We start from the raw sequence: 22,223 nt of genomic DNA, 5'->3' as shown, positions 1-22,223 counted from the left end.
TTTCCGATATTATTCGAATTTCCAAATAATCTTTTGGTATTATGATTGTTATTGTTTTATAAGTCAATTCAAAAGTACATACTAATTCGTATTTTTAAGTGGTGGAATTTATACTAAAAAAATAAATGGTATGGAAAACGATAATCTTAACTGGGATTGTACGTACTTTTGTCGAGGATCGAATCTAACTAGCTACATTGCTTCAAAATGTAACTAGAACCAATTTCCAAAATATATTATAGTAGTATATAAAAAAAAAGAGTATGGAAAACGACAATATGATGATGGGATTGTACGTTTGTACTTTTGTCTAGGAACGAATCTAAACTAGCTTCATTGCTTCGAAATGTTACTTTATCAAGAAAAAATATAAGATGTATATATGTGACTTCCATATGTAAAAAGACCACAGTCACAGCATGCATAGATTACATGTGTTTCATTCCTCATCTCATAACTCATAAGACATGATGATAACTAATTTTCCCATCTCAAAATAAATTTATAAATACGAGTGGGATTTGAGATGGTGGACGAATGCCACATTGTTATTAACATTGGGAACTAAACACATTGAAGATGTTTCAAACATGCTTTTAAATGACGTTGCAGTATTGTGGCTAATTCCATTCACTTCAAGTCTCTCATAGCCAAGACACTTCTAGTCATACAAACTTTAATGTTACAGAGCTAAATGTGATTTTATTACCATGGTTGGGTTACGTTACGCTTATCATGCAATTAGAAAAAAATCAAAGATTGTGCTATTAGACTACACTATGTCCAGCTCTCTTCCCAACTCCGCTTTCCCTCATCATCTCTCGTGCTCGTTCTGCTTGTTCCCACTTACCCGCAGCACTGTACATGTTTGCTAGCATTATATAATAACCATCGTTCTGCGGATCACTAGCAAAGGGATGTTGTGTGTGATAACCATCGTTATACGTATATTTATTTTCAAGAAAGTCATAAAAGTGGACACAATCCATAGAAATTCAATTAGAAAGTAATAAATGTTGTGTGTGATAACTGATACGTGTAAATATTTAAACGAACAAAGCAGAAACTAATTTAATATAAGTGGATTTCATACATCTTTTACCATTTAGCGACCCTCAATGGTCATGGTCGTTTCAGGAACTGTTCCGGATATGCTCTCTTGTAGTCCTCCTCTGGACGAAGACCCAATCTCCACCGGTGATTTAGGCTGAGGTATTGCCTCTGTTTCCCTTGCGAGCATCAGACCCACCGTAGACATCGTTGGCCTGTCCTCTGGTAGGTATTGAACACAAAGCAAGCCGATCTGGATGCATCGCAAAACTTGTTGTGATCGAAATACGGACGAGGATGATGAGTCTTTGATTGTCGGATCAACGATCTCTAGCCCGTTCCCTTCGTTCCAGTGATACCATATCTGCCATTTATATATAATTAAAAAGTTTAAATCTTAAAGAAAGAAAGAAAACAAATATAAGAAAACTTATATTACATACGTACGTGGTTGAGAAGAGTGTTTCCGTCGTTCAGATTAAAGAAATCGAGATTCTTCTTGCCACTGATCATCTCAAGAAGCATGACCCCGAAGCTGAAAACATCCGATGTCACTGATATTGTCCCGTCGTTTCTGAATTCTGGGGCAACGTAACCGCTGCTTGACAAATTTAGTAAACCGTTGTTAGTGAATTAAATAAATATTTATATATATCTCACTCACCAATCGATCTTTGTGTTTTCAAAAATTATCATTTCTCACTATGTTCCACTCAAACTCGTCACATGAGCTTCAGTCTCATCCCCTCCTCCAAGCATCCATGCCGTTCCGAAGTCCGAGATCTTTGGAGTCATGTCTTTGTCCAGCAATATATTTCCCGGTTTTAGATCTAAGTGAATGATCCTAAACCGAGAATCTTGGTGGAGATAAACGAGCCCTCGGACAATACCAACAGTGATGTCGAATCTCTGTTCCCAATTCAGAACGGAGCCTCGGGTTGTATCTGCGAAAGAATCACAATCAAATCATATTTCAGTGACATTATTGAGATCAACTCTAAATTTTTTTTTTTTTAAAAAGCAAAGGCCCTTTACCGAAGAGATACGTGTCGAGGCTTGAGTTTTGAAGATACTCATATACTACGATTTTCTCGTCTTTGTTAGAGCAAAACCCCACAAGTCTTATGAGGTTTGTGTGTTGTAGCATTGCTATCAGCTTCATCTCAGTGTTGAAGCTCTCTACTCCTTTTGGTGTCATTTTGGTCAATCGTTTCACCGCGATCTCTTGCCCGTGGCTTAAATGTCCCTGTTACCTCGTAATTAATTAATTTATAAGTAAAAACATTATTTAGTAGACCTGATCGTGCCAATATATATATATATATATATATTTATATTCAGGGTGCTCTTTTAATTATTATTTTAAATTACCTTGTAAACGATACCGAAACCACCTTTTCCAAGCTTGTTATCATCCGAAAAGTTGTTGGTTGCCGCGGCAATAGCGTCAAACTCCATGAGTTTGGATCCCCAATCCTCGGCTGTGTTGATAATCCGATCTTGGTTTGTCTCTTGTGACACTTGTTTCAGTTCTGACAAAACCATTATCAACGCATCATTAATTGTTATATCAAATATAGTTAGAGAGAGATAGATAGATTGAAAAAAAAAAAAAAAAGAGTAAAGAATTAATGTATAAGAATACCATTAGCAGCTGCAAGGTTCTTTCTTCTCATCCAGAAACAAAGAATGATGAAACTTAAAACAAGTAACAAACATCCTCCTACCGTTAATCCAATGATCGTTTTCTTATTCACTTTTCTCTTTTCCCCTGAACAAACAAGTCTTGTCAAAATTTTATCCCAAGATAATAGGATAATAACAAAACTTAATTATATAGAGATTTTGGATCCGAACTAACCGAGATCAGCAACAGCTGCTAGCTTGACATACAAATCTTGACCCTCCCGGCTGTAATTCCGAAGATCAAACAAGTCACCGGTCCAAGTCACACAACCCTGGCTACCATTGCGCATGTCCGTATTAGCAAACGCCGTGCAATTACAATTCGTAAGACACCTTTCCCTACATTCCTCTATCCCCATTGTAGTGTCCACAATAATCGTTTCAGTAGTTTCTGGCAACTTCATTTTCCTAAGCTGCATAAATTCCTGTTTGAGTTTGAGATCACAACTCATCTGAGACTTCCTTACACATCTATATTTCCAGTTTTTCAAGCTCCATCGATTACCCTGGTGGAACCCTGGGATACAGTCACAACCTATCTCTCTGTTGTTGACAATATTATAGTAGCTGTTTTTCCCACACACATCGTAAGGATCACAGAGATCCGTTGGGAAAGCCTGTACAATATTCCATTCTCCTGTCCACTCCCACAGCTGCAATGTACCAGAGTACTCCATTCTCAATAGCGAGATTGAGCTGAAATTTGCTGTACTGATACCCAAACTGTGGGTGATTTCGTCGTCAGTCTCTGTTATGTTGACTAGTTTTCTGTAGCTCGGGCCCGAACGGTATTCTAATTCTTGCATGTCATCATTGAATAGAAGACCCTGCGAAAGCTTGGAAATCTCAATCTTGTAAACGTAACTTCCACTTGCCGGGTCATCTAAGCTCTTCCAGGACCGTAGTGTTCTGGTGATGTTCGTTCTGCGGTCCCAGCCTAACTTCATTCCAGGGAGTAGAGTATCCGTCGGGAAATCAAAGCTCTGCCACGGATATGGATAATTGTTCGAGGGGTATCTTAGCACCAAATTACCGTTGTGGAACAGCTCAGCGTACAAGGGTTGGTCTTCGGACAGATTGCTTGTCAGATTCGTCGTCCACGCAACCCCGCCAGATCGATCGAGGAGGACAATATTACTATTCGCGACTTGGAGGCTTCCGATAGGACTGGAGAGAGGGTTGTCTCTGTTGGCAACCCATACGACTCTCTTCGCAAATCTCTTATACCATATTCCGAGATACCAACGATCTCTTTCTTGAAATCTCGTTTCAGGTTTGAAGAAACCAAGCTCGAATCCATCTCCAGGGGACACTATGGTCTCTTTCTCTGTGATCCTCATAGGTAGTAGTACTCTAGCTTGTGACAATGTAGAATCGTAGCTTGCAATGGAAGGGATCAACGAGAAAAGTTGTATGAAATACAAGAATGCGTTGCCGTGAGGTACACTCCTCCTCTTCATCATCGTCGCAATTTTTTTATTTGTTTTTCTTTGCTTCTATTTTTTTTTCGGATATTTGTTGATCATGCTAATTTAAACTCATACGAAGAAGAAAAACTCTCTGTTAAATAACTTTAAGTAGCAGACGGGTCCATATACGTGGTTGAGGTTGACTTTTCGTCACTTAGCTTGGCGAATACACGTTTATAAAACTATTTACGTGTGAATTTAATAAATATCTCAGACATAACATATGTTCTATCAATATTTAAAAAAAAAAAAAAAATCTATACGTGTGAATTTAATATTTCAGAAATGGCATATGTTAAAATTTGAAAATAAAATAAAATTTCTACGTATGAATTTAATATCTCAAACATAACATATGTTGTTACTTTAAAAATAATTAAAAAAAAAATTACGTGTGAATTTAATATCTCCGACATAACATATGTTAATTTTATCTACGTGTGAGTTTAATATCTCATACATAACATTATATTACTTAAAAATAAAATATAATAAAAAGTAAAAAACTTCGACATATGAATATAATATCTCAGCCACACAAGTCACACAACATACAGTAAAACATGTGGTCCACAAAATAGAGACTCATAATGCCAAAAAGTTTGTCGTAGCGAAGATTACAAACATGGAAAATGATTTGGAGAAGCGCAACAAAGATATGAGCGTGCAGCCTATGTGATGGCACCTGGAATTTAAATTACTACAAGCCGGCGCTGGACACAAGCAGATGCTTCATCTGCTTGCGGCCGATAATTATATAGGCATATAATCGGCCTTTTTTCCAAGAAAAGTGTCTTTGTCCTAGTGGTTTGTTTCCTACTCCATAGTCTTAACAGGCACAGGTTCGATTCCTTGTGATACATTTTCTTAATTTTTTCTCATTTTTCCCCTTCAAATAATTTACAACAGCCCAAAAAAATGTCTGAACTTGTGGCCCAGTAATTCTGTGCGCCGGCTCACATGAAATATTTTTGAATAACTAATGGCTTCGAGTTCCGTGGGAGCATTCACGGCCATATATAAAAGAAATATATGGTATTAGTGGATCGGAGAAAGAGATAATTAAAGAAGAGCAAGTTCATCGCCATCGCTGGTCCTATATATCTCCACCGAGCAATTGTTCCTCTCTCACTCTCAATTGCTGGGCTTATAAGATCGGTGTGATTAACACCATCAGGCACTGCAAGGAAGTCGATTATGTTAGTAATTTTTGTCTTCTGGATTGAATTATTAGAGTTATGGTTGTTGTGAATTAGGTGTGACCTTGGATCTTGAATCTTGGACCAGTATTGAACTCCTCACCCAATATAAGAACAAACTGAACAATAGTACTATATTACTATTAGAGAGTTAGTTTATATAATTAGTAGCATGGGTACGACACGTGCCCTACCCAATTCCCATGTAAATCCACCCGTGCACTGATGTGTTTCCTTCAAAACCAATGAACCAAAACTCACAACATTAAATCAAACCACGAAGGTCCCCACAAACTATCAAAGAAGCGATTAAGAGCACTATGTGGTAATAGTACCATATTCTATCCTTAGATAAAGAGCAAAGCTAAGCTGGAGAATCCTAAGAAAACCGGATTGCCTCCTGGCAAAAACTCTGTTAGGCAAATATTGTCACTCGACTCCATTTATGGAAAGCAAAGTCCCCTCCTCCACGTCCCATGGGTGGCGTGGTATCTGCATAGGGAGGGATCTCCTAAAGACCAAGATGGGAAAAGTGATAGGTAACAGGAGAACAACAAGCATCTGGAACGATCCCTGGCTCTCAATCAACACACCCAAACAACCTATGGGCCCTCCTCCTGAAACGAGTCACTTACATACGGTTGATCAACTCATTTCCCCTGCATCACGAGACTGGGACAGGGAGAAAATTCTACTAAACTTACCTGAATTGGAAGAGGAAATCCTACAGATTAAAATCAGCTCCATGGGGGCAGAAGACTCCTATGCTTGGCTTCCTACAAAAACAGGTATCTACACTGTCAAGTCGGGATACTATGAAGGACTAAAAGCAGAACCTAGAGTAGAGCAGGAAGCAACCCCAGCGGAGACCCGAGAATTCAAATGGACAAAGGAAATTTGGAATACAAAAAGCTCACCGAAAATCAAGTTTTCCTCTGGAAACGAATGAGAGGAGCATTGCCAGTGGGGGACTTGCTAAGAACCAGAGGAATAAATTCCACAGCGACTTTCCCGTTCTGCGGAGGTAATGAAACTCCTCTTCTTCCATTGCGACTTTGCTGCACAGATCTGGCGATCACAAACCTTTTTAATCGCTTCAGATTCCAAACAGGTAATCGAAGCCATCAACTCGGAGCAGCCATCGACAGAGCTCCACGAGATTCTCCAAGATATCCTCATTCTATCGTTTAATTTCAGTAAAATCTCTTTTAAGTTTAACCCAAGAAAGGAAAACCAAGAAGCAGATGCCCTTGCAAAAAGGCTCTCTTCGAAGTATTGTAAGCGACCTTTAATCTATTAATGAAAAAGCCTTTTGTCCAAAAAAAAAAAAGATAAGGAGAGTTTAACCGATCGGAAACTATGTTAATTTGATCGGTTATCAGAGATTTTCTGTTCGGTTCGAGTACCCGTTCAGGTAACCGAGATCTTCATCTTCCTTCTCGTCTTTCGCCGGAGCTGCTGAGATTCTGAGTTTTGTATCGGCGGATTTTAGGATTTGTAAAAAGTTGAAGTTCAGGTTAAAACACATATTTTTGTTTGTTTTTACTAGACCTGGCCCAAACTTTTTTTTTTTCGACAGCTCTTTTAATAAACAACAAAATTTTTCGGTTCAGTTCAACAAATTAATTAATAACCGAATTAACCGAACCGAAATTTACTTTAGTTATTTTCAACACAGTTTTCAAATAACCGAATACCCGAAGTAACCGACCCGACCTCGCAGGCTTACAAGTATGCATCTCGGATCTGGCAAAAAGATAACACAAACCTCTCTCTCTCTTTCCGTTTTCCAAATATACATAATTCCGCAGGACAAGCAACAACATCTCTCTTAGGTTATTAGATGTGATGAACCGGTTATGGTGTTCGGTTATTGCTGATTCAATTAACATGGTGAACCAACGGTTATTTCACTAACCATCACAACTTTTGGTCTTTTGGTGAATGGTTACATTGGTTCATTGTACGGTTGCAAACATACGATGGAACGATCGAACATTATATATACTCTGTTTCTCCACATCAAAAACAGAGGAAGAAATCGAGAGTAAGGAGAAGCAGAGATACCGAGAGAGAAAAATCAGATTCACAAAAATCAAAGTTTGAGAAAAACTTTGGTGACAAAACACAAAAACAACACACAAAATCACTATTTGTTTCTCTTGAATCTTAGCCTAAAACAAGAGAGAAACTTTGATTGTCATATCCTACAAGTGAATTTGTGTAACTCTAGGCTTGAGAGAAGGGTCGAAATACTCTTTAAGGAAAGTGCTCTTGTGCACGTTTCAATCATTATCCAAGTTCACCGTACGTTACGAACGGAGTTACATCGTATCTATAACATTCTTAAAGAGTATTTTCTGGTGAATTATGACGAGTGCATCGGTGCGTGAGATGACTTCAAAGTTTGGCAAGTTGGACAAGTTCGAAGGAGTGGACTTTCGAAGATGGCAGAAGAAGATGCATTTTCTTCTCACCACACTCAATGTGGTACATGTTCTAAGCATGCCAATGCCTACCGTGACAGAGGCTGCAGAGAAGGATTTTGTGGAGGAGACAAGGAAGCAGCTTAAGTGGGAGAATGATGACTACATATGTCGTGGCCACATTCTTACGATATGTCTGATCCTCTCTTTGATGTTTATCAAAATGTCGAATCCGTAAAGGAACTGTGGGATGCGTTGGAATCAAAGTACCTGGCTGAGGATGCTTCTAGTAAGAAGTTCCTTGTTAGTAATTTTAATAATTACAAGATGTCTGATTCAAGGCCTGTTATGGAGCAATACAATGAATTGCTTCGCATCCTAGGGCAATTCGCTCAACACAACATGAAGATGGATGAATCCATCTCGGTGTCGAGTATCATCGACAAGTTGCCGCCTTCATGGAAGGATTTTAGGCGCATGTTAAAACACAAAAAGGAAGAGTTGTCTCTTGTACAACTTGGTAGCCATTTGCGCATAGAGGAATCTCTAAGGGTGCAAGAGGGTGGAAAACCCAAAGAGGCTGAACCTTCTTCAATCAATATGATGGAGGAAGGTGGGGGTTCTAAGATGAAGAATAAGGGGAAGAAGCGTCCCTTTAATGACAACACTTACGGTGGACCTAACAAAAAGCTTAAGAGCGTTTGTTGGTTTTGTAACAAGCCGGGTCACTTTAGACGTGATTGTCGAGCTGCAAAGGATAAGAATAGAATGGGACAAAACCATTCAGGGCAAGGGTCTAAGGACCAAGGTCAGAATCTTGTAAATGATTCACATTCACATGTGTATTATGTATCAAACATTTCTGAGGCATTTTATATGCAGGATGATGGAGTGACGTGGTGGATTGACTCGGGTGCAACTACACATGTTTGCAATGATCGTGGCTGGTTCAAGACTTATGAACTAGTTCAAGATGGTTCCATACTTCATATGGGCAACGAGTCAACCGCTCATATGAAGCCCTAGATAAATTCAAGGTTTATAAAAATGAGGTTGAATTACAACATAGTGACTTGATTAAGAAGTTACGCACCGATAGAGGTGGAGAGTATTATGATCCTGTTTATTTTCAGTCTGTGGGAATTATACACGAGACTACAGCTCCATATACACCACAACAAAATGGTGTATCTGAGAGGAAAAATAGAGTCCTAAAAGAAATGGTTAATTCCATGTTATCTTACTCGGGAATAAGTGACGGATTTTGGGGTGAAGCCATGTTAGCGGCTTGCTATTTATTAAATAGGGTTCCTAACAAAAGGAACAAGATTACCCCATATGAGCTTTGGTACAAAAAGAAACCAAACATGAATTATCTTCGAGTTTGGGGCTGTAGAGCGGTTGTTAGACTACCCCAACCAAAGATTAAAACTTTGGGAGAAAGAGGTATTGATTGCATCTTCATTGGATATGCTGAGCATTCCAAAGCTTATAGGTTCTATGACATAGAACCTAATGATTCTATATCGGTTAACACCGTGATTGAGTCAAGAGATGCAATATTTGATGAGACTCGTTTCTCATCAATACCTAGACCAAAGGACCTGGTTCCTAGTTCAAGTGGAACAAAGGAAGGAGATGACATACTCATTCCTTCTAACACGTCACCTATGCTCCGCAAGAGCAAGCGAGGAAGAATTGAAAAATCTTTCGGGCCTGATTTTCAGCTTTATTTAGTTGAGGGATCAAGAGATGAGGTTGAATATCAATATTTATATTGTTATCATGTTGATGAGGACCCTAGAACGTTTAATGAGGTTATGCGGTCTATAGACGTTGCGTTTTGGAAAGAAGTGGTGAACGATGAAATAGACTCCATCGTAGAGAATAATACATGGATCCTAACCGATCTCCCACCTGGTTGCAAGCCTTTAGGCTGCAAGTGGATCTTCAAAAAGAAGATGAAAGTCGATGGAACAATTGACAAGTTTAAAGCTAGATTGGTTATCCAAGGCTTTAGACAAAAGGAAGGTATCGATTATTTCGATACTTATGCTTCGTTGCTAGAATATCTTCTATAAGATTATTAATTGCTTTGGCTGCTATTAATGATCTTGTGATCCACCAAATGGATGTTAAAACAGCGTAGAAGAAGTCTATATGAAGCAACCAGAAGGGTTTGTTATGCCCGGGAATGAGCAAAAGGTGTGTAAGTTAATAAAGTCATTGTATGGGCTGAAGCAAACACCTAAACAGTGGCATAAAAGATTTGATGAGGCTATCTTATCAAATGGATTCAAGTTGAATCAAGCAGACAAGTGCTTATATAGCAAATTTGATGATTCCGGTAATGGAGTAATCATTTGCTTATATGTTGATGACATGTTGATGACATGTTGATCTTTGGTACCAACTTAAGACAAGTAGAACTTGCAAAAGAGTTCTTGTCATCAAATTTTGCCATGAAAGACATGGGGGAGGCGGATGTGATTCTTGGAATTCGAATCAAGCGTGAGAACAAAAGCCTATGTTTATCTCAATCTCATTACATTGAAAAGGTTCTAAAAAGGTTCAGTTATGAGAAATTTTCTCCTGTGAGCACTCCCATGGATGCGAGTGTGAAGCTTATGCCTCATACGGGAAAAGCGATTTCACAACTCGAGTACTCACAACTTATTGGCTGTTTTATGTATGCCATGACAAGTACTAGACCAGATATAGCTTATGCGGTAGGAAAGCTGAGTAGATATACTAGTAACCCTAGTACTCACCATTGGCAAGCTATAAGAAGAGTGCTTAAGTTCTTGAAAGGAACCATAAATTATGGTTTGTCTTATGTCGGATTTCCTTTGGTCTTAGAAGGATATTCCGATGCAAGTTGGAACTCCATCGTAGAAAGTAACTCTTCTACAAGTGGTTGGGTGTTCTTGCTTGGAGGAGGTGCCATCTCTTGGGCTTCTAGAAAACAAACTTGTGTTACAAGTTTGACCATGGAATCGGAGTTCATAGCGTTAGCGGCTGCCAGCAAAGAGGCAGATTGGCTAAGAAACTTAGTCTATGAGATTCCATTGTGGCCGAGACCGGTATCACCAATTTGTATACATTGTGATAGTAAAGCCACTTTGGCTAGAGATTATAGCCAAGTGTATAATGGTAAGTCACGACACCTGGGTGTTAGACATAGCATGATACGTGAGCTGATCACTCATGGGGCAATTACCATACAGTTTGTTCGGTCTGAGCAAAATCTAGCTGATCACTTGACTAAAGGGTTAGCTAGAGACTTGGTGATCAAGTTGGCTAGAGGGATGGGTTTAAAGTCCATTTGAAAATTTTTAATTGTGGGATACCCAATTCCCCTCTAATACAACGTTACAGAATGTGGAAAGCTTACAATTAAAGATTGAAGCACTTGTTGTATCATCCCAAAGTAAGTGCTTGAACCTGCAAGAAAGGATTAGGTTGAAGTTCTCTTCTTAATAGATCTTTTGAAAAATTGCATTTGCAGGTGCAAGATTAAAAGATTTACCTATATGAGTAAGAAGTGGAGCCGCATCAAGAAGCTTGGACTTAGCTTCCTATATGCTCATGAATGGATAGGGACACATGGCTTATAATAGTGTCAAGTATAAAGACTTAGACTAGTGAAGAAATACGTGTGTGTATTATCTTCATGTACCCAAATGAGTTGAAAGGATTCAATTCATTGGACATCCTAATTCTCGGGTATTTGGAATGTGTAATATAACTAAGATGTAAATTCAATCGTTACGATATTTACATTTATGCATGAGTTTGGTTTAAGTGTGTGATTTTGTGAATCAAAGATTAAACTTAAATGGGGGAGGAATGTTGGTGATTTAAGTTGTTAATCAAAGGTTATTTCACTAACCATCACAACTTTTGGTCTTTTGGTGAATGGTTACATTGGTTCATTGTACGGTTGCAAACGTACGATGGAACGATCGAACATTATATATATACTTTGTTTCTCCACATCAAAAACAGAGGAAGAAATCGAGAGTAAGAAGAAGCAGAGATACCGAGAAAGAAAAATCAGATTCACAAAAATCAAAGTTTGAGAAAAACTTTGGTGACAAAACACAAAAACAACACACAAAATCTCTATTTGTTTCTCTTGAATATTAGCCTAGAACAAGAGAGAAACTTTGATTGTCATATCCTACAAGGGATTTCGTGTCACCCTAGGCTTGAGAAAAGAGTTGAAATACTCTTTAAGGAAAGTGCTCTTGTGCAAGTTTCAATCATTATCCAAGTTTACCGTATGTTACGATCGGAGTTACACCATATCTACAACAATCATCATCGTATTGATTTCAACAGGTAATAAACATTTTAATATATGAATCTTGGATTTCGATATTTTTATTTTATTTTAATTTTTTGTCTACATTTGAGTTTTGAATTTTGATTAAACAATCTAAACCAAAAATTAACTAACAATTTTTTTTAAATGAATGGTTCTTTTTGAAATTTATTTAGCAACTAGCTTCGAGCCTAATCCAAAAAGAATTCTTAACTCAGCAACTAGCTTCAAACCCGACCCAAAAAGAATTCCAAAAGCATGTTTCATATCACGAAGCAAGACTCAAACATCTAAGACATGCAGTGCACCACATGGCGACTCATTATGCACTAAAACTTGTCAATTTGAACGTTGGGTGGTCGGAAGATGTTCTGGAAAAGGCCCAACAAAGATATGCGAGTGCACCGGTTATAGAAACGTATTTCCACCTAGAATTTAAAATATGCTTTGTAAAATTGATTGAATAACTAATAATACTATTTGATTATTGAATGAATGATGAAAGAATTGCTATGTTGATTACTCATTACTATTTGTTGGGTTCTATGGCCAATCATTTTCTTCACAAATTATTTAACTATGGCTTTGAATGGAGTGGCACATAAAGTATAGTGGACCCACACCTACAGTTCTCTTGTCATAAAAGCACCATTCAACAATTTTCTTTCTTTTTAAAACTAATGCAGTTTATCTGTCCACAATTTAATTTTTTTTGTCTTTTAGCTATAAATGCAGGAGAACTACTAATTAATTCGCCCACAGCATTTTTGAAGCTGTCCATCGACAAATCCAAATTTTTGCCCACAGATTCATCTCATTTACTCTCTATATAACACACCATTGCTCACTTTTACAACCAACACAAAATTTTGAACAAAAAAAAAAATACAACCAACACAAACAAATATTTCAAATTCCTATCAATTCTATTTCCATTCATCTTCTCTCCACCAAAGGTATTTTTTTTAAATAAATAAACACATTTTTTTATTTTTTTTTTATTTTTTTATTTATTGTAACATCTATTTTTTTTTTTTACAGAATTCAAAAAAATAATTAAAGCTTCTACTCTATCACCTGTTGTTTCTACATTTTTTTGTTGAAAGGTCTGTATTTTTATTTCATAAATATATGCTTATAATATGTTACTAGTTCTATTTATGCTCTATAATATTTGTTGTAACATCAAATTTTTTTTTTGGACAGAATTCAAAAGACAATCAAAGATTCTACCTATCACCTCTTGTTTCCATATTCTTTTGTTGAAAGGTATGTATTTTTTATTTCATAAATAAATATATTTATGCTATATAATATGTTAGTAGTTCTATTTATGTTATATAATAGTTACTATAAACTGTCTTATTTTTCAACCAATTATGTAATGAGAATGCTGATTTTATATATATATATATATATATATATATATATGGTGGTGCTTAAATATAGATACATGTTTATAAAAATTTATATACATAAATCTTCATTTACTCAGATTTAAAGATAGATAATTATTTTTATTATAGATTAAAAAAGTTGCAATGAGCTCAATAATTACTATTAGATAATCATTTAAATACTTTATAGTTTAATATATGATTTACACTGTTTGATCTGCTTTTACCATTCAAGCATATAATTTGGATTGCTCAATCAGCATGATCTGCACTTTTCCAGCATGATCTGCACGATGTGCATGATCTGCACTTGTTCAGCATGAACTGCATGATCTGCACGATCTGCAACGCTTGAACTGTTTTTACCATTCGGAGCCTATGTGTCATATATATATATATCTTACTTTATACTGTATGATTAATTTACATTTTTGCAATATTTCTAATTAATTAAGATTGGCAGTTTTGGAGAATAATAACCATTTTTTATATCATCACCGGAAACCCAAAACAGAGCATTAGATGAAAAAACTAAAATATTGAGCATTAATATCTCACTCACCAGTGCCGGCCCACCCCTAAAGCACTCAAAACAGCTGCTTTAGGCCAAATCATATAGTAAAGTTTTAGTGATATAAATTTGTGAAATTAGGCAGGTCTGTTGTGTCTGTGTCATGCAATTATGTGAGAAGTCATAAGTTCAAGCCTTCAATTTTGCTGGTTTGTTTACAGTTTTTTTTTCTTCTTCTTTTGCTTTTTATTTCTTACTTTTTGGTTTAATTTCTGTTTCTAACATTAAAATGTACAAAAAAATTAATTAACTTGACTACAAGATATTATAATATTCAAAAAAACTAAAATTTAATACAAGAACATATAAATTACTTCTTCTCCTTAATCTTTATTTTATTATAATAATACATTATTACCAACTACTTTTGATTAGCATTGATGTCTACCTGAGTATTTCCTATAGTAAAAATTAGAAAAATTAAATTTTAGATTGTTATTACATTTTTCCATGTTTTTAAAATATATAAATGTGAAAAAAATATTAATTTTATATAATAAACAAAATTATTTTTCTATGCTTTAGACCACCAAAATTCAAGAATCGACACTGTCACTCACCAATCGATCTTGTGATTCCAAATATCATTTTTCACAATGTTCCACTCAAATTCGTCACATGAGCTTCAGTCTCATCCCCTCCAAGCATCTTTGCCATCTTTGGAGTCATGTCTTTGTCCAGCAATATATTTCCCGGTTTTAGATTTAAGTGAATGATCCTAAACCGAGAAGCTTGGTGGAGATATACAAGCCCTCGGACAATATCAACGGTTATGTCGAATCTCTGCTACCAATTCAGAACGGAGCCCCGAGTTGAGGTTGACTTTTCGTCTCTTGGCTGATGCACTTTTATAATATATCTACGTGTGAATTAAACATCTCAGACATAACATATGTTAATTTAAATATCGAGAATTCAGCAAAAAAAAAAAAAAACCAAAATTTTCAAAATTTACCAAAAAAACACGAATTTATGGACTCAACTTTTGTTGACTTTTGGAAAATTTTAACGTCATGAACAACACGTACGTTTTGAAATTCTTATTTTAAAAAAAAACTACATCATTAAACTTCGAACTCGGGTTCTGGGAATGCAAAATAAAGAATTTTACCACTGAACTAGTGGCAACTTTCAAAAATTAATGTAATGTACATGATTTTATATGTGTACACGGAATTAAAGAAAATACCTGCAATCTACGAAACTAACAAAATCGAGAGAAAAATCCCCAAATCTGGCAAAGAGTACAAATCGAAAGAAATTAGTTTCAATAGAAAAATCAATCGAGTAGATTAAAATGAGAAACAACGTGATCTGTTAAAATCTATGAATTGAAGGTTGAAAAGAAAAAAAAAAATCGATATGCTTGCTCTACGCCAAAGTCTTCTTCTCTCGACGTCGGCAAGGTCTGATTTTGGTAAAGTGGATAAAGTCTGATTTTTTTCTTCTTTTAATTCCGTGTTTTCATATATTAAATACTACTATATTACGTTGAAGTTTGAAAATTGCCACTCGTTCAGTGGTAAAATCCTTTCTCATGCATGCCCAGAACCCAAGTTCGAACCTTGCTAATGTAGTTTTTTTTTTAAATAAAGTTTGTTATTATATTCCAAAGTCAATAAAAGTTGAGTGTTTATTTGGTTAGTCCATAAATTCGTATTTTTTTGGTAAATTTTGAAAAGTTTGGGTTTTTTTGGCTGAATTATCTTTAAATCTCTCACATACTCCGACATAACATATGTTCTTTTCTTTAACAAAAAAAAACATATGTTTTTTTATTATTTTAAATAAAATATCTACGTGTGAATTTAATTATCTCAGACACAACATATGTTAGTTCGTTCAGACTTTAATTCTTAATGCAAGGTTCCTTAGTTCACCCTTTAATTTTTAACACACTTATGCTAGTCTTGTGCTCCATGCGTGGCCATCCTTCCATGTAGAGAAAAAGAAGAAAAAATCAATTTTAAGAAAACCAAATCATCTATATAATATTGATATGTTTTCGTGATTGGTCACAATGTCAAATTAAATCTCAAAATCCCTTTTAACTTTTTAAGACATTTTAGTTATATTTTACATGTTAATTATGTTAATTAGTCTCATTAAGTCATTAATCATTACTATAATATATATTTAAGAACAGATGGATATAAAACTGGAACAAATATGTATTATGCTTACAAATCTTTTTTATCCGCTATACACATTAGGCCTGGGCATAAAAACCATACCCGAATACCCAATCCGGAACCCGACCCGAAAAACAGGGTTTGGGTTGGGTACGGGTTTGTCTTTAAAACCCTATTGGGTTCTATTTTCTAATACCCGTAAGTTCGGGTTAGGATCGGGTAATACCCAGTACCTGTTTGGGTACCCATTAAACCCGAACATATAAACATATTTATAATATTTATCATTAATATAATGCAATTACCCCAAAATTATAATCATAATTTTGAATATTTCATTTAGTTTTATACCTAAATATCAAAAATAATCAAAATATCTAAAATATTTTGTTATGTAAGTCAAAATTTAACTAAATTTAATTATATTTTTTCGGGTACCCGGTAGTTCGGGTACTAATCGGGTTCTAAAATTTGTAATCCAAACCGACCCGAACCCGATAGTACCCAAACCGAACCGAACCCATATATCTAAAAATACCCAATGGGCTCTATTTTTCTAAACCCGTTTACCCGAACCCGAATGGGTAATACCCAAACCCGAACGGGTTACCCGAATGCCCAGCCCTAATACACATTATCAAGTTGGCCATCCTCTAATTGTAAATGGGACGTAAAGTCTGAAGAAAAAAATGGAAAGTAAAGTACTTCTGGCTCTAACCGTAGTCGGTTTTAAGGAAAAATTTAAAATAAAGCAGTTACATAATTATCTGTACTTAATCAATTAGAAATTATGTTTTTTTTTTTCCTTTTAGATACAAATCATAAAGTATTGAAGAAGATTATGGTACTGATTGGTAAACACACACAAAGTATTACAAATAGTACAGCTTTGAATTTTTACCAATCACAAAAACTTCACCAAAAACTTTATTAAAAGCTTTATTCTCAGCTTTTTTGTACAACTTTCATGTAAAGCTCTTTCTTACAGCTTTGCACTATTTCGTAACATCTTATAGCTTCAGCTTACAGCTTTGGCTACGTTACCAATCAGACCCTATATCTTTGTAATTTAATATAGCCAAAGAATGGCGGAAATACGAGGTCATCACTCTTCAGATTTGTATTCTTTTGTCGAAACAGTTCGATTTGACGTACGTTTTTTCGGACTACTTTTTTAGTCTCTTTTCTAAAATAGAAATGATAAAGTCTTTTTTTTATAGGGAAAAATGTCATAAAAATCTCCAACTTTCAAATTTGGAAAGTTTTAATCACAAACTTTTTGTTGACTTAGCCATAAAATAGACATCGCCGTTTTAGTCACGATGTTTATTCTCTGTTTAAGATCTCAAAAACAGAGTAAATTATATGTTATCTGCTACCATTTTGCATAAACGACCATGTTTTTAATGCCAAAAACAACATCGTTTACCAAACTGAAGAATCTAAATCTCCAAATCGATTCCAATTTCACAAATCCATAACCTTAGAAAGAAAACCCCAAATTCTCTCTACACCATTGATGGCACACCACACTCACTGACGCAACCATGTGTCAAAGATTGAACTTTAACTCATCGGAACCGAGAAATTGCATAAGAGATTTTAGTATTATAGAGAGAATTTTGGATTTTCTTTCTAAAGTTAGAGATTTAATAAACGTCGTGCCTAAAACGACGTGGTCAACAAAACTTTGCTATTTTATTGTCAAGTCAACAAAAAGTTAGTGATTAAAATGACATTATAAAATATTATGAAAGTTAGTGATTAAAACGTCCCAACTTTAAAAGTTGGGGATGTTTATTACATTTTCCCCTTTTTTTTATATATAGTAACAGTCCGATGGCTACATACATAAAAACATCATATCAAAAGTTTACAAAGACAAGAAAAGAGATATTAAGACGGACAATTTTATTTTTATTTTTAAAGATAGACAAAATATAATGGCTAAGACTGTGAAACTTGTTAGCCTCTTCATCACTATGGTCGTGATGATCTTTTTGTTAATTTCGACAGGTAACTTGCATCATGAGATATTTATATATGAAGATTACTACAAGATATTTTATTTTTCAAAATATGAATACTTGTTGGTTTTTTTTTTTGTTATTATTATTATTTTTCTATCACTTTTAAGTTTTAATGCAAGTGCGGCCAAACACAATCGACTTAAACAATCCAACCCCAATTCATTTGTGGTTATGTTCATCAAATAGCATGGAGTATTTTAGTAGTTAAGACCTGACTAAAAAAGAACTACTATTAATTTTAGCAAAAGGGTGTCAATATTTCAGGAATACCAAAGATAGAGGGTTATCGACCACATCCGCGGTGTTCTCCTGTACGAATGAATACGCCGCCTGGGACATGTCGTGTCGGAGGTGGAGACCAACTGTGCCTACGAGGCTACGACTTTGCCAGGGTGAAGATCGAAATGGCTATAAATTCGAAAAGTGTAGAGTTACTGCCAAAGAAAGATACTGTGAACCTTTTACGTTTCCTGAACCCTGCTCTTGATGAGCCTTTAATTAGTTAAAATTGGATGCTTTCAAAATCTATGGTTTAATTTAATTATATTGATTATTTTAAAAAACATTTGATTAGCCTTAGAAAAAATCGTTGGAAAAGAAAATAGTTCTCAATAAATTGGTTCTCATTTCAAGATATTATTTTAAAACCTATCCTTTTAAATAGTTCCATTATCTGTTAGACAAAAATTACTGGTTTAGAGCTATGAATAAACAGTTTTGTATGTGCTGGAAATATGAAACATAAGAAAGAAAAAAGAAAAAAAAAAAAAACTTGAAACCCTTTTAGACCTTTCATTTTTTTGTAGTATAAAGTTTACTAAAATATTCTTATTTAAATAGTAATAAAAAGTTTTTTTTTAATTGAAAATAACAAAAGAAGAGAATAGGAGACACAATTCAAGTGTTCCCAAAAGAACCAAGACCATTATCCCAAGTTTGTTCACAAATTACCCCATTATCTTTTGGTAACCGGGATTTTGACCAAACTTGGGTTGGCCGTTATACGATACAAGAGATTATATAAAAATTTCATGAAAAACATATATGTATATATACGGCGTCGTTCTCATCTCACTTGACCGTCGGGTAGAGATTCTCCGGCAATCTCGGCTGACCGACCATAACCAACGGTTTAGCCAGAAACATATCATGACTAGACTCCATCAGCTCGACACGCGTCTCATTCTTGGGTAGCTTCCATGTGAAACCTTGAAGAAGTCTCGCGAGCATCATCGTGGTCAACGCCGTACCTAGCGCCGGAGCAGCGCAACCTCTTTTTCCGGTACTAAACGAGATAAACCGAAGATCGTTCTCAGTCAAAGTGACTTCGGAGCATTCGTTGAGATGTCTCTCCGGTTTAAAGCTAAGTGGGTCGGCCCAAACTTTCGGGTTACGGCCTAGCCCATATCGGCTAAGAAGGACTTGGCTTCCTTTAGGGATGTGATATCCGGCGACGGTTGTGTCGGCAAGTGCCACGTGTGGGAGGTTAAAGGCCGCGACGGGATGGAGACGGAATGCTTCACGGAGGATAGCTTTGACGTAGTTTAGTTTTGGGATGTCGGATTCTTGAACGAGTCTTTCTTTTCCGACCACTCTGTCGATCTCTTCCATTGCTTTACGGAGAATCTCCGGTTTGTTTACCATCTCCGCCATGGCCCATTCCACAGCGTTTGATGGATTGTCTGGCGCCGCCATTACAAGTTCCTATTCATCATAAACAATTTTTTTTTAATTTATTAATTTGGGATTTTTTAGCTAGTATATTTTTTGTTCATATCAATTACTAATACCAATCATCCATAAAACAAAAGAAATCACAAGTTGCATATATAAAAAGAAAAGAAAAAACAAAAGTTGCTAATATCTTTTTTTTTACCGAAAGAGACAAACAAAAAAAGAAATAGCAAATATTTAACATACAATCAACTTTTACTACCAGCTATGTATTAAATTTTGGTTTTCTTCTATAATTTGTTAGTTTACAAAACTCTATAAATTTATCTTATAATATATGTATGAACAAATGGGTAAATTTGATAAATATGTTTTCTCAATTTAACAAAAATTGTTCTTTGGGTATTTTTTACGATTGAAACCTTATCTTAGTTATGAAAGCATGCATGCATGTAAGGAGGGTAATTAATAGTTACCTTAATGGTGGGTTTGATTTCATCGGCGGTAAGCAATGGGTTGCCTTGTTCGTCCTTGATAGAGATGAAAATATCAAGAAAATCTTCGATCTGAGTTCTCTTTCCTTCTCTCCACATCTTGATCCTCTCGTCGATGATTGGGTCATGATACTTGTCCATAATCGCACTCGACTCTCTCATAATCTTCTCGTGACCGTTAAGATCAAGTCCAGTGAGCATGGGTAGGTAATCAGAGATGCAAAAAGCAAACGTAAACCCTAATGCTTCAAACATAGCTTCCATGTGCTCTACATCTTCCACGGTCGGCCCGCCGTCAGGTGCAGTGTTCTTAGAGAACGTTCTTGTCCCGAACATAAGCTTCTTGATTGCGTTTCCACAGTAATGCCTTGTCATGAACCGGAAGTCGACAGAGCCCGAGTTCTTAACCATGTTGTATACCCAAGCGGTCAAATGATCGTTTTCTTCTGATCTCTTCTGATGGAGCCACCTGTGTCTCGCTGGGCAAACGAGTTCCGTCATCACAACTTTCCTCATTTTCTTGAACTGGTCACCGAAGGGAGTGATCACGCAGGTTTTGTAGCCGTTGGAGAGGATCTTCTGAGCGTAAGTTAAAGGCCTCGAGGCGAAGAGAGCGTCTTGTTGCTTGAGCATCTCACGTGCTATCTTAGGGCACGTGACGGTGATCACGTGAGTGTTTCCCAACCTCACGCATGCTATCTCGGTATTGAGCTGCTTCATGATGCTGTGGAGCCACCGGAAAACGGGACGGCTCTTTAGCATCGCCGGAATCATTCCGATGATCGGCCATCCGGTTGGACCCGGCGGGAGAGACGGTTTCTTTTTGCTCGGGTCCGTCGTCAGTTTCTTGAGTAGCATCACTAAGATGATAGCCACAAAGGCTTGAAGTGTTGTGAGGAGATACAAGGTGCTAAACGAAGATGTTTCGGTTGTAGTGGGAGTGATGAGTTCCGAAGAGTTTGAGGTAAAAGTGTTCATGTTTAATTGTGTGTAAAGAAGAGAAGAGAGAGCGAGAGAAGAAGAAGAGTACTCAAATGTTTGTTGTATTGCTTGTTTAGCTCTGCATGGATCGAGAGAGGAACTTCATCTTCCTTTTATATATACACTCAAAGTGGTCGTTGGTTTATGTAAAATGACCATACTATCCTAATGCGTGGAAAGGACTAAAAAAGGAAGGAGTGAGGAAAGTGTCGGAGGGTGTGTTTGGGTCGGGTCCATCTTGAGTTCCACCACCATTGTTGAACATTTTTTTCATTACTATTCTAATGTTTCAAAGTATCTATCCCTATTATCATTATTAGATATTATTTTTTTATTAATTTCTATTTGGGATGGGAGTTTCAAAATGTTTTGTTGGTGACCTGCCAAAATTCCTCGTGTTATATATGCACTTCAAAACCAGCCGAACAAACAGTCTTAACTAGATCTAGTTTACATAGTACTGGTGATCATTATATAAAAATATATATGAAAAAATTAACATTCATCTTTGGTGAGAAAACCACCATACATGTGCAAGTGTAACGAAATAATCTTAACCTTTTACAAAAAAAAAAAAAAAAATGTAACGAAATATGCAAAATTGTATTGTGTATTCCGAGTTTCCGATCCCTGTCCTTGGAAAAAAAAAGAGTTACCCTTGTTTAAGTGTATTCTAATATTTCGATTATATCACTTAATATACATATGTGCGATAACATTTGATGTCTGATTTATCGTAGCTAGTGACAGATATCATTTAGGATAAACAAAGCCTCCAGTCTAAAAA

The 22,223-nt window shown here is 36.0% G+C and overlaps 2 protein-coding genes and 3 long non-coding RNA genes across 9 annotated transcripts; 2 read left to right on the top strand and 3 right to left on the bottom strand.

Moving 5' to 3' along the window:
- Positions 1–925: 925 nt before the first annotated feature.
- Positions 926–4,270, bottom strand: LOC104719926 (receptor-like serine/threonine-protein kinase SD1-7). The gene is made up of 7 exons (XM_087468132.1): positions 2,912–4,270; positions 2,696–2,821; positions 2,422–2,582; positions 2,086–2,296; positions 1,754–1,994; positions 1,498–1,648; positions 926–1,414 (listed from the first exon to the last, which is right to left on the bottom strand). The coding sequence occupies exons 1-7, from the start codon at positions 4,197–4,199 to the stop codon at positions 1,106–1,108; spliced, it is 2,487 nt and encodes an 828-aa protein (XP_087324258.1). The 5' UTR covers positions 4,200–4,270; the 3' UTR covers positions 926–1,105.
- A 797-nt stretch (positions 4,271–5,067) lies between these two features.
- On the bottom strand, positions 5,068–6,461 carry LOC104716283 (uncharacterized). Its single transcript, XR_015567879.1, has 5 exons — positions 6,322–6,461; positions 6,109–6,180; positions 5,740–6,021; positions 5,469–5,638; positions 5,068–5,385 (listed from the first exon to the last, which is right to left on the bottom strand). It is a non-coding gene; the product is annotated as an uncharacterized LOC104716283 (long non-coding RNA).
- On the top strand, positions 5,805–6,952 carry LOC147935707 (uncharacterized). Its single transcript, XR_015567880.1, has 2 exons — positions 5,805–6,428; positions 6,516–6,952. It is a non-coding gene; the product is annotated as an uncharacterized LOC147935707 (long non-coding RNA).
- A 6,062-nt stretch (positions 6,953–13,014) lies between these two features.
- LOC104716282 (uncharacterized) lies at positions 13,015–18,921 on the top strand. Of its 5 annotated transcripts, XR_756004.3 has the most exons (5): positions 13,015–13,113; positions 13,199–13,263; positions 13,364–13,426; positions 14,651–14,942; positions 18,552–18,873. It is a non-coding gene; the product is annotated as an uncharacterized LOC104716282 (long non-coding RNA). The 5 variants fall into 5 exon arrangements; XR_756002.3 differs by lacking the exon at positions 14,651–14,942 and having other exon boundaries at positions 18,552–18,921; XR_756005.3 differs by lacking the exon at positions 14,651–14,942 and having other exon boundaries at positions 18,536–18,919.
- A 161-nt stretch (positions 18,922–19,082) lies between these two features.
- LOC104716281 (tryptophan N-monooxygenase 1) lies at positions 19,083–21,520 on the bottom strand. Its single transcript, XM_019230488.2, has 2 exons — positions 20,438–21,520; positions 19,083–19,991 (listed from the first exon to the last, which is right to left on the bottom strand). Exons 1-2 carry the CDS (start codon positions 21,431–21,433, stop codon positions 19,359–19,361), a joined length of 1,629 nt encoding a protein of 542 aa, XP_019086033.2. The 5' UTR covers positions 21,434–21,520; the 3' UTR covers positions 19,083–19,358.
- Between the last annotated feature and the right edge of the window lie 703 nt (positions 21,521–22,223).

Source organism: Camelina sativa, chromosome 10 (assembly GCF_030686135.1).
Source record: "Camelina sativa cultivar CO46 ecotype springtype chromosome 10, ASM3068613v1".
NCBI classification, from domain to species: Eukaryota; Viridiplantae; Streptophyta; class Magnoliopsida; order Brassicales; family Brassicaceae; genus Camelina; species Camelina sativa.
This window is presented reverse-complemented; position numbering and strand designations above follow the sequence as displayed.